This window comes from Notolepis coatsorum (assembly GCF_963971535.1).
Source record: "Notolepis coatsorum genome assembly, chromosome: 9".
In the NCBI taxonomy this organism is placed as follows: Eukaryota; Metazoa; Chordata; class Actinopteri; order Aulopiformes; family Paralepididae; genus Notolepis; species Notolepis coatsorum.
The window spans coordinates 9677229-9690069 of record NC_140173.1 but is presented as its reverse complement, the minus strand read 5'-3'; the positions used below and the strand labels follow the sequence as shown (position 1 = coordinate 9690069).

Below are 12841 nucleotides of genomic sequence, written 5' to 3'. Positions count from 1 at the left end.
TATTGTGCTGCAGGTGTTTGAGCAGTGTTTATTGTGCTGCAGGTGTGTTGAGCAGTGTTTATTGTGCTGCAGGTGTGTTTGAGCAGTGTTTATTGTGCTGCAGGTGTGTTTGAGCAGTGTGTATTGTGCTGCAGGTGTGTTTGAGCAGTGTTTATTGTGCTGCAGGTGTGTTTGAGCTAGTGATGCACCGAAATTTCGGCCACCAACTTTTCACCGAAAATATATCACCGAAACAGAAACAACCTGTAACCTAACGCGTGTTGTTGTGGTGATGTCATCAAAACATTGGCTTCAGTCATTACATGCGCGCTGTTTCTATGTGTCGCGCTGTTTCTATGTAAACTCAGCGCGCAACGCGTCCAATAAATGCGTCTTTTAACATGCTTTATATCCTTATTTACTATATGCCGTCGCGGTTAACTTAAGAGGGGGGGGATTGTGTTTCTCACATTGACGCCGTCTGTCGTCGATAATATAATCTGAAGAGCATTATTATCATTCTCGAGAATACACGTCGCGCGTCTACTGTGCCAAAGTCAAAAGAGCACATTCATCTGCGGACTAGAAAGGTGCGCTCAGTAGAGCACAGATGTCCGCCACTTGACTTGGAATTAATGTACTGTATGCATTCAGAAGTGCTGAATAAATGTTTTATGGACCCATAATAGTGATTATTTATTATTTAAGTTAAGTTTTGCCATAATCATATTTTTCCATAATCGGGTAGCTGAACAACATTGGTAAAAAAAATTCTATTCTATATAATTTTCGGCATTCGGTTTTCGGCCAACTGTTTCCTATTTTCGGTATCGGTTTCGGCCAAGAATTTCCCATTCGGTGCATCCCTAGTTTGAGCAGTGTTTATTGTGCTGCAGGTGTGTTTGAGCAGTGTTTATTGTGCTGCAGGTGTGTTTGAGCAGTGTTTATTGTGCTGCAGGTGTGGACGGAGCTGTTGCGTCAGGCGCCCCAGCAGTACGTGGTGGCAGCCAGCTGTCCCTGGATGGGCGCCTGGCTCTGTCTGATGATGCAGGCCTCTCAAATCCCCATCGACGCCAACATGCTGCTGGAGGTCAAGGCGCGCTGCAAGGTACTCCTCCTGATTCTGCTACAAGAGGGCTGGGTACCCGAAATAATTTATTTTATTATGTTCCTTATCAATTCTTGAAAAGGCATCGAAAGTAGGGCTTGGCAATAATTCTGTTTTGGCGTTGGTGGTCTTTCAATAGGATCATATTGTGATGAAATTATATAACTATGAACTTTATCGGTTATGAGGGTTTTGCCACATTTCATTACCGTGCAGCTCCATGCGATGAACATTTGGATTACCCCCCTTGAATGCCACCACCCACTTCAATGATAGAGCTCTCATATTTGCAAACGCATAAACTATGTCTTAAATTATGGCTGTCTAATCTGGCCGTCGCTTATCAATGACTTGTTTGCAATCAACATTGTCGAAACGGATTTTTTCTTTTTTTAACTTTATTTTTTAGCGTTTATCGCTTTTCCTGGTCAAACATGACCGACAGATGCAGTGAGGGTGAAACTGGAGAGAGAGCAGGGGAAGACATTTGGCAAATTAAGGCGGGTCTGGGAATCGATCTCGGGTCAGCCGATCCGCGACGCAGCGCGGTACATGGTGTGCTACTGGAGCGCCCCACGGATTGTTTTTTATCGGTTCATTTCCGTTTTATACCATTTTGAAAAACGCTTGTTTCAGGAAAATATAAAGATTCTGTGATAATCGCCCTTTACTGGAATATTCTGGAATACACAAAAAAATGACATTTTTCGGCCTATTTATGAATCGTGGTAAAATAGATTCCTTACCTCTAGGGCTGACCTTCGAAGCTTTTTTTGGCAATCGAAGCTTCGGGGCCGAGCTTCGATTTTAATTCGAAGCTTTGGGAAATGTTTTTTTTTTTTTTATATTTTTCTTTTTATATATATATATATATATATATATTTTTTTTTTATCTTATGTTGTGGGACTTGTACAGCACTTTCGTAAACGTTGTTGTTTTTAAATGTGCTCTATAAATAAAGTGGGTTGGATTAATTAATTAAGTAGCCCCTTTCGTGACTGACGCATCCAACAAGGTTTCACTCGGCTGTGTGATTTAATTCAAGGTGGATCGCTGTTGTCGTTTGAACAACTTCAGATTTCATGGGAACTACCAATCCCCCAAATCAAGAATGTTTAAGATGAATGAAGTAAGATTTTGATTATTTGAAATATGGCCTGTGTAGACTAAACTATGCACAGAATTATGTCAGTCTACAAGGTCCGGATTCTACATGGTCCGGCAATGTAGACCTTGTAGACTCCACTACAGACCAATTATCAGTGAATGTTCATGCACACACACACACACACACACACACACACTTACATTTAGTCATTTAGCTGACGCTTTTATCCAAAGCGACTTACAAGTTCTGTACGACAAGACAGCAAGAAGGGTACAACTATCAGCTGAGTAACAATGTTCATCAAAGTGTTGCGTGTTACAGTGTAGGTTAGTTTATTAGGACAAGTGCATGACAGTAAGGTTAGTCACGGTTAGATTTTTTTTTTTTTTTTTTTTTATCATTTCAGATAATGGTTGAAGAAGTGCGTCTTTAGTCGACGGCGAAAGATTGGACGGGATTCGGCTGTCCTAACTGGGATGGGTAGTTCACACACACACACACACACACACACACACACACACACACCTACACACACACAAATAGAAGTAAAAAAAATAATAATTTTTTTATTCTTTTTTTTATTTTTTTATTTTTTTTTAATAAACTTCGATTTTTTTTTTAATGTTCGAAGCTTGTGCCATCGAATCGAACGTTCGAAGCTTCGAAGCATTTAAGACAGCCCTACTTACCTCAGATCAGATGTTCTCCAAAAAGATTATTCCAATTCCTGATCGCCATTCCAAATATCGATCGCGTTTATTGATCCAACGCTCGGTACTGGAAATATATATTCCACGCTGTTCTGGGGCTCGGCAATGAATCCGATCCTCTCAGGTGACTTGAGGAAGCAGGATTTTTTCCCCCCCAATGTGTTTCATTCAATCCAAAGGGGTGCAGTACCACAGGGAGAGACGATAGGGGGCGGTATTTTCCCAATGGAGCTCAGAGAGAGAGTTTGCAGCACTAACGTGAGACTAGATTGATGAAATATGAATTCAAATCGCTAATAATAAAAAAAAAACTAGATCTCTCGTCGTTGGCAATGAACGGTCGGCATGAACAAACGAGATATCTCATTGTTGGCATTGAAAGTGTTAAGACACAGCGATCCTCTGGTGTTTATGTGATTGATTGCCTGCGGGTTGGATGCTAGTGACATCTGATTGGCTGTTTACAGGACAAGACGGGTGTAAAAGCTCGTCTGGGGACCATTCAGGTGAAGGAGGCGGTGCTGGAGTACATAGCGGGGGCGGAGACCGTGACGGAGGACCAGGTGACGAGGGACTACGTGGTGATCCGCGCTCGCCTCATGGCTGCCAAGTCAGTCTTTCCCTCATTTTGTCTCCACTAGCTCTCATTATTTCCTTTTTTATAGGGATGCTCGATATTGGCTTTTTTTACCGATACCGATATCAACCGATACCGATATATGCAGGGCCCCCCCCCCCCAAAAACTGAATAATTTCAGGTAATTAACATTACATATCTCTTGTTGTGGAATTAACACAACATTATGCATACTTTTGACAATAAATAAAATCGGAATGTGTTCTTACTTGCTTGCCTGGGTAAATAAAGGTTATAGAATTTTTTTTTGAAAACAGATACCGATATTTTCCCATATCACATTTTTATGCCGATATTGGCCGATAATATCGGTAGGCCGATAATATAGGACATCCCTACTTTTTTAGCCTGAAGAATTCTTTCCTTTTTTAGTCTGAAGAATTGACCTCAAACTCTGTCCTCTTTTTCCGATCCTCCAATCACAACTGTCTCTTCCTTCGGACAAGCAGCAGTTGTGATTGGAGGATCAAGAAATTAGTGCATGGTTTGAAATGGAGTCAATTGAAATGGCTATACCCTTGACATTTATTTAGCAGCAAAGCATACCCCCCCCCCCTTACTGCTAGAAAACTGAAGTTTCTAGAGAAAATGTAAAGACATGCATCACCTGGCCTTATTGCTTCACCCAAAATTAAGAGATTGTGTGGCAGTTGCAGGTTGAAAACATTTGTATGTCATGATGGGAATATAAGTAATGGTTCCAGCACCAGAATTGCACCCCTTGCTCCACAAAGCTACCAAACATATTCTAGAATGACCACTGACCCGTCTAATGTTAGTATTCTAGACTGACCACTGACTCATCTAATGTTAGTATTCTAGACTGACCACTGACTCATCTAATGTTAGTATTCCAGACTGACCACTGACCCATCTAATGTTAGTATTCCAGACTGACCACTGACTCATCTAATGTTAGTATTCTAGACTGACCACTGACTCATCTAATGTTAGTATTCTATTTAAATTTTTGAACAAATGTTTTTTATTTTAATGTTAGTATTCTAGACTGACCACTGACCCATCTAATGTTAGTATTCTAGACTGACCACTGAATCGTCTAATATTAGTATTCTGACCGTCTCCTTCTTCCTGTGCGGCCGTGCAGACTGCTGGGAGCTCTGTGTCGCTGTATCTGTGACCCCCAGCTCAACTCGGCCTCTCAGGAGATCCGTCCGGCTGAGTCTCTGGGCCAACTGCTGCTCTTCCACCTCAACTCCAAGTCTGCCCTGCAGCGCATCGCCGTGTCGCTGGTGCTCTGCGAGTGGGCCGCTCTGGAGAAGGTGAGAGAAGGAAGATCATGTCTTTGGTTTTTTACCCTTTCAGGTTTGATTAGATTATTATTTTCTTTTTACCTCTCAAATCTTTGACACACTCTATAGGTTTCACTCTAAAGTTATCAAAAAATTTGAATCAAACCGAGGTGATGGTAAATTATTTCTAGTTTGTATTATTAATTTGTTCAGCGATCTTGAGTACAAGATTTTTTTCTGTAAGTAGGATTTCTTTTTTTTTTAATCCACTTTTCCTCCCATCCCAATTTCGTATCATCCAATTCAACCCTCCCCTGTCACGAACGCCGTTTCTTGCCTCCCACAAGCCGGCTGCAATGTGGACTAAGTCATACATAGCACAAGTCCCCTCCAGTACTTGAGGTAACGGCAGTCGCATCTTTTCACCTGCGCAGCTCGATCTCTCAGTGGCGAGGAGTAACACGTGGGAGGCTCACGCTGCCCCCGACACTTCCTGATTCCACTGCGCAGGCGCACCAACCGACCTGTAGGAGTCGCTGTCCACAACGCCCGATCCCCACCCATCAGTTTCCCACCCCCTAATACGGCCAATGTGTATTAGTACGGACGACCAGCTAAACTGAAAGCAATGAGGAGCGCTGGGCTCGAACAGGCAAGCCCAGCGTCTCCGTCATTCGTGGCGAGCGCCTTGCCCACTACGCCACGTAGCCGCCCTTGTAAGTAGGATTTATTTTGGTCATATTATGATTTATTTTTAAACTACCGGTAGACATACACTTTGGGTTATGGAATGTTGGTTATATAGATCATTCTATGGATATTGGCTAACTGTGTAATTGACCTTTTCCTGATCCTCCAATCACAACTGTTGCTTCCCTCGTCTGATTGGAGGATCAAGAAAAGGGATAAGTCGATACTCCTTGGAATGCACTGACCTCCCCAAGATGTGTTGAGCACATCAGTATTTTTTCTAATCTTTTTATTTGAAATTTATTTGAAGGATAAACCCCTTGAGATATGCTATCTCGTTTTCGAGGGGGTCCTTAACATAGGATACAAAACATACAATACAATACATAACAAAACAAAAAACAGGACAACAAATGCACTTATACACTGACAGACGCTCTCCCAAGCTCACCCCCACAATCCACACCGATTCCTCCCAAGAGGATCACCAATATGATTATGTTCCCTTATAAAACACATACAAAATTATAATTTGATCTGAAAACGACATGTAAGCCCTAACACAGTAAATCAATAACAGGTGCAAGTAGTCTGTAGATGAGTGAACAAAGCTATCTTGAATAACCGGTAAGAAGTAAGAGATCTGAGTGAACTAGGCAGTTTGTTCCAATCAGCTGGTGCTTTATATTTAAAGGCAAGTCGACCGATAGCTTTGATGGTTCGAGGTATACTAAAGAAAGGAAGATCCGTGTGTCTTAAATTATAAGTTGAACTATATGGTGTTAAGAACTGCTTTAGATAGGGGGGATAATTAAAGTAAATACATTTGTAAACAAAAAGCAACCAATGAAAATGTCTTCTGAATTGGAGAGAGCCAGTTTAACAACTCAAACATAAGATAGTGATGGGTTCTATAAGGACACCTCAATATAAATCTGCAAACACTATTATAAGTAACATTTAAAGGATGGAGATTTGTTAGTGTGGTGTTTTGATAGACTATGTCTGCGTAATCCATTATTGGAAGTACCAGCTGTATAATGATTATTTTCCTAACCTGAAGAGAAAAACAGTTAATAGAACAATACAATATTCTCAGGCTACAATTTGTTTTCTTCATCACAGCATCAATATGTGACTTGAAGGTGAGTTGAGAATCAAGCCAAAGACCCAGATACTTATATTCATCGACATTTTCAAGAGGAGCATCATCTAAAAACCTAATCGACAACTGATTTGATATTTGCACCAGATTTGATCTAGTACCAAACAGCATACTATAGGACTTCTTCTTATTTAATAAAAGTTTGTTAATAGATAACCATTTCTGGACAGCATCAAAATGAGTCTGTAAAGAGTACTGAATTTGTTGAATATCAGACTTAGAAGAATAAATCACTATCGTCAGCATACAATTGAGTAAGACAGTCAGATGGTATCCGGGTGAGATCATTAACAAATATAGAAAATAATAATGGTCCTAAAGATGAACCTTGAGGAACACCTTTATCCATAATCAAAAAATCAGACTGTTTACCCTGATATGATACACACTGATGTCTCTGGTGGAGATAGGAATTGAACCAAAGTAAAGAATTATTAGAGACACCAATAGCACACAGTTTGTCAAGAAGAAGATAATGATCAACCAAATCAAAAGCCTTTGTGAGATCTATAAATATTGCACCAGTAACCATGTTATTGTCTATTGCTGAGTGAACATCATTGGTCAACTTCAGAAGGGCTGTAGTTGTAGAGTAGTTTGGCCTGAAACCAGATTGGCATGGTGATAAAATATGAGAATCATTAACATAATGGGATAATTGATTAAAAATTAGTTTTTCAAATACTTTTGCTATACTATTAATAATTGAAATTGGTCTATAATTATTGAGATCGGAAGGATCACCACCTTTATGCAATGGAATGACTTTTGCACATTTCCAGCTTAATGGAGTTTCATTAGTTGTTAAAGATAAATTAAATAAATCAGACAAAGGATATGATAATACATGAGATGCAAGTTTGATGAATTTGATCTCCATACCATCTGAACCACAGCTAGTACCCAATCTTAATTCATCAATGACCTTCTGAACATCAAGCGGACGGATACTTCTAAATGAAAAAGAGTTGTTGCATCTGGTGTTATTAAGAGGCACATCGGAATATGAGGAGTCATTAAATTTGAGTGCAGACAGAATTAAAGTGCTGATTAAAGGCAAGTGCAATTGAGGAGGGATCATTGACAACTTCATTATTAATTCTAATATGAGTGGGATTTATAGATGACTTCTTAGTAATGCTGTTGATTCTCTTCCAAAACTGTTTTGGATTGCTAAATTTATTGCTTAAACAATCTTTGAAATAGTTGGATTTAGCATTTCTTGTTTTAGTTGTACATAAGTTCCGTATTTGTTTATGTAACTGAGGGGTACAATTCCCTGACTGTATTGATAAGTATGGTATCATTAAACCACTACCGTCTTATGTACATTCCTACTGGCCATACAGTACACAGGTATCTAATGATGAACACTTCCCCACAATGACTCGGTTCCACACAAAGCTGTATTTAAGTATTTATTAGCAGCAAAAGGTACATAATATACTTTACTTTACTTCACTTTGGATGCGCTTATAAGGCAAAGGAATGTGCGTAGGCAAATCAATAACGAATGTCCATTCTCATATTACGCAGGAGATAATCATACAACCTGAATCTTAGGGAATTATATCTATGGTACACTAGTAATATAGCGGGAGATACTGGTAGGGTCCCCCCGGTTGTAAGCCAGCAAGGGTAGAGGATCTGTCGGTAGTAGAGTCTGGGTCAACGATGATAAGGAGACTCCGAGTACAGGAGACGGTGCAATAAGATCTTGATCCACAGACGAATACAGCTGTTCTCCGTAGCATGTAGCTCCACATGGAAGAAAGCTAGCCGGCCTCAGACTTCTGAGAGGCAGACTCGACGTGGCTCCTCACAAGTTAAATCCCACACACTTGTGGGTGTCGGCGATTCTCCGCTCCATTAATTACAGGACCAAAAGCAAATATAATCCAGCCGAAAAGGGCTATGCAGTCGTCGGTAGGTTATCCAGTGTACATAATCCACACGGTCCTCGTCTAGGGCCCCTCGGGTGAAAGCGCCATGGTAAGCAGCCCAGCCTGGATAAGCACTCTAGCTGATACGAGGAAACGTTGGTGATGCTGGTCACTGTAGAACTTTAGCCGCACGATACACTATACACAAATAGACTATTACTGACTTAATAGAATAGGTCGAACTCGACGGTACAGCGTTAAACTCTGACACTTCAGTTATTAATTCGCACACGGTCTCAATGCTCTATTTGGGGCCAAACAGGCCATACTTCACCGCACGTCGTATCGTGGGTGAGGCTTCAACTTTAGTTACTAAGTGCTTCTGTATTCACCTGCGCCGTATTTATACGCTTAGGTGAATAAACTAGTACCAGCTTTATTCCTGTCTCATATCCTTGCGCAATACCGTTCATGTCCAGGCATGTCCCCGGCGGTGACTTTGAACCCGACATTGAAGGTATGGCCATGGCGCCTGTGGACCGCTGTCCAATAGGAGAATGAAATATTATGGTCTGTACTAGGCTAAAGGGATATTCCGTGTATATGATATCCCTTGTATATTCCTTGTACAAACGATATACAAATATTATGCAATATATATCAATCAATAAATATATATATTCGGTTTAATCTGATCCTTCGTAACAGTTTATATGCAATGAAGTCGGCAGAATCCTTTGTCAGACGATGCTTTTCCCAAGCCTTATCTCTTTGTTTATACAGATTTATAAGTTCACTATTAATCCAGGGCAAGTGTCTACCCTTTACTTTGAGCGTCTTCCAGGGAGCATGATGGTCAACAACATTAGTAAGCTCAGTGTAGAAGAAATTCCATGCATCTTCAACAAATGGAATCAATTTAAACCTGTCCCAATTTATAGATGTTATATCTTGAATAAAGTGCTCAATATTCAAATTCCTACATTGTCTTATCCTGATATATTTTCGTGGTAGACGTGGTAACTTTATCTTCCAAATGCAGAAGATGATAGAATGGTCGCTGAAACTATCGGGTAACACACCAGAGTTTGAAATTCTGTCCGGGTGTGAGACGAGAATCCAATCTAGCAGGGACTTGGATCTAGTATCAACTCTAGTAGGCTCACTAATGAGTTGAGTTAAATTGACACTGCCAAATAGGTTTCGATCATTACTAGATGATCGATCTAGCCAGTTGATGTTAAAATCTCGACTATGAATTAGTCACGGTATTAACGTGACGTACGCACGTAGGCGCTACCGGAAGTGACGCATTTACGCTACGACATTCAGAATGTAAACACAACAGCATGTAACATTAATGAAGCCAGAAAGAAAAAGAAAAAGAAAAGAAAATTTGTAGCCTGATATTTACAGGCGGCATCAAAGACTTTAAATCCTTCATTCTGATAAATCTCTACTATGAATTAGTCACGGTATTAACGTGACGTAAGCACGTAGGCGCTACCGGAAGTGACGCATTTACGCTACGACATTCAGAATGTAAACACAACAGCATGTACCATTAATGAAGCCATGTAGTAGGCTCACGCTAACATTGAGCACATATTTCCAAATCATAAACATGGCACAAATAGAACAACACTCATAATGCAGAGGCATCAGGAACAAAGGAGAATTAAGAAGAAGAGAGGGAACGGCCAATTAATTAACACGCCGGCTCGGACCATAAGAGTTACTGAGCACTATCTCAGTCATAAACATCATCATTCGTACCGCATATCTTCTGGAGAGTTCGGTAAAGATATCAAGGCATTTTCAGCAAGCTTGGGACAGTTAAATCTTTCTTCTTTGCCATCAATGGTGACACACAATGTACATGGATAGCGAACAAAGTACTTGATCTTACGTTCTTACGTTTATTGGTGGTTTTCTTTACACAATCATTGTACAAACATACATATGAAAATATGGTATAATGGGGTAGTACTAATGGTAACAAAAAGAAAAGGGGTTAAGAAGAGAAAAGTAAATATACTTTTACTGTGACCATACTGTAGTTATTCTATACTATTTTAGTCTATTATGTAGAGTTGAGGCACATCCCACAGAGCTTGTGGATAGAGGTCCATGAGAGGTTCTTAGAAAGGTTCCTTAGGGCGTGTTCACACCTGAAAGTCCGGGGATAGTCCGGACTTTCTGGTGGACCAAATGTGAAAATGATACATTGTTTGATTTTGGTCTGCGTTCACACTACCCTTTTTGGTGCAGATCTAATTTGTAAACAAAGGACATACAGTCGCATCTATTGGACTATAGCGCTCACAAACGTAAACAGTTGCCGGCAGCGTAATGAGAGAGATAGAGATTATTTTACAGAGTACGCTGTTCCAGTGTCATTGAGAATCTTTTTAAAGCGATCACATGTTGGAGGTCTTAGTTTGTTCCAGTTGGAGCAGGATACATTTAGATATCCCTACACACGGCTATCTATGTTATTATCCCAATCCTCTTCACAGATATGGGATCTAGTGTCCTGTCCAATTCCGATGTAATGTCCAATAGAAATTCCAAAACTTAAGGTAATTTCCCAAAATGTTGGAGTTTTCCTTTTATTTGCCATCTACCCTGGAGTTAGACAAGAAGATACATACCTTTTTCTTCTCTGTGCATGCAGTAGGAGTAGGAAGACGTGCACCATTAGCCTAGCTTAGCATCAGTCACTGGAAGTAGGTTCCTCCATTAGCCTAGTTCCAAACGTCTTCCTACTCCTACTGCATGCACAGAGAAGAAAAAGGTATGCATCTTCTTGTCTAACTCCAGGGTTCCCAAAATGTTGGAGTGTTAAGATTCATCCCTTTTTCTTCTCTGTGCATGCAGTAGGAGTAGGAAGACACGCACCGTTAGCCTAGCTTAGTGTCAGTCACTGGAAGTAGGTTCCTCCATTAGCCTAGTTCCCAACGTCTTCCTACTCTTACTGCATGCACAGAAGAAAAAGGTATGCATCTTCTTGTCTAACTCCAGGGTAGATGGCAAATAAGCTAATTTCCCAAAGCAGTTAAGTCTCAAACTTCTTTCCAAAAGTGTTTCCAAAAAACATGGATCATTGATCCTATACATGTCTTACAACAATGACATCTGGTGGATGAGTTGGGGTATATCTTACTTAAACGGACCGGGGTAAGATTCACCCTGTGCATAAACATAATTCTTATTACAGGACGATGAGATGAAGACATTCTGACATATACTGTCCCATTGTTCATCATTAAAGTTACAACCCAGATCTTTCTGCCAGACATTCTTAAGGGGGTCAAGGAAGAACTATGGTAGTCTTAACGGAGCACTATAAATGAAAGATGTCCCCTTTGGATGATGTGGCATCTTTCAAAATCTCCTCCAGACTTGACAACGCCAAAGAGAGTCGTTCTTCTCCTTGCAAAGTAGTAATTAGATGACTGATTTGAAGGCACCTCGGCTAAGTTGGCCATGCTGCTAGCTGCAGTGTTTATCTTTGCACAATGGGTGTTTGCCTTACGCGCTTTAGTGAAAATGTCACCCTTTGACTGAAGGCTGATTTGACATAGTAAAGTGGAGATTTAGGTCGGGTTCGTTGAGGTTTGGGGTTTTATATACAAAGTTGTAGGAGCGTTCACATTATGTGGCCATCTTCATCAGGCTCACAAGTGCCCTCCCTCTATACCCAACCCAGTAGTAGAGTATAGCTTTGACACTGTACACTGTTTGATATTTCACTCTCCTTCCTGTAAATGCCCCTTTCATCCCAGATGATCAATAAAAACACCTTTTCTAAAAAGAGATCTCACTCGTTATGCCGCTTGTCCCCACCAGGAGTGTCGGATCGTGTCCTCCGTGGTGCAGCCTCGCCTGCTGGCCATCCTGTCGGAGCAGCTGTACTACGACGAGATCGCCATCCCGTTCACCAGGATGCAGAACGAGTGCAAGCAGCTCATCTCCCTGCTGGCTGAGTCCAACATAGACCTTGGAGACAGCCTCAACTGCAGCGTGTTCACTATCGACCAGGCCAACGAGCTGGTGAGGCCCTGACAGCGGGGAAACGCACACGCGCAGGCCGTATGCCTCGTCTCCATTAGCCATGTTCAGCCTGGCTGGGGCTAGCCACTGTCTTAGCATGGTTTGGTATGGTATTCACACCACCAACTGTTGTGCACAAGCTAAACCATTATGATACTGTCTCAGACGCTCGCTCGCTGTGTGCCAGACAGGCCACAGCACGGCTAAACCCTGGCTAGTGGAGACAAGGCAATACTCTATTACTGTACTTC

The 12841-nt window shown here is 41.1% G+C and overlaps 1 protein-coding gene across 1 annotated transcript in view; it reads left to right on the top strand.

The window, feature by feature from the left end:
• Window positions 1-12841, top strand: part of btaf1 (BTAF1 RNA polymerase II, B-TFIID transcription factor-associated) — a 127803-nt gene that overhangs the window by 73670 nt on the left and 41292 nt on the right. The window contains exons 16-19 of the mRNA XM_084321482.1: window positions 938-1087; window positions 3374-3516; window positions 4652-4826; window positions 12387-12590. Coding sequence (XP_084177608.1) covers window positions 938-1087; window positions 3374-3516; window positions 4652-4826; window positions 12387-12590 — 672 coding nt within the window. The remainder of the gene's footprint in view (window positions 1-937; window positions 1088-3373; window positions 3517-4651; window positions 4827-12386; window positions 12591-12841) is intronic.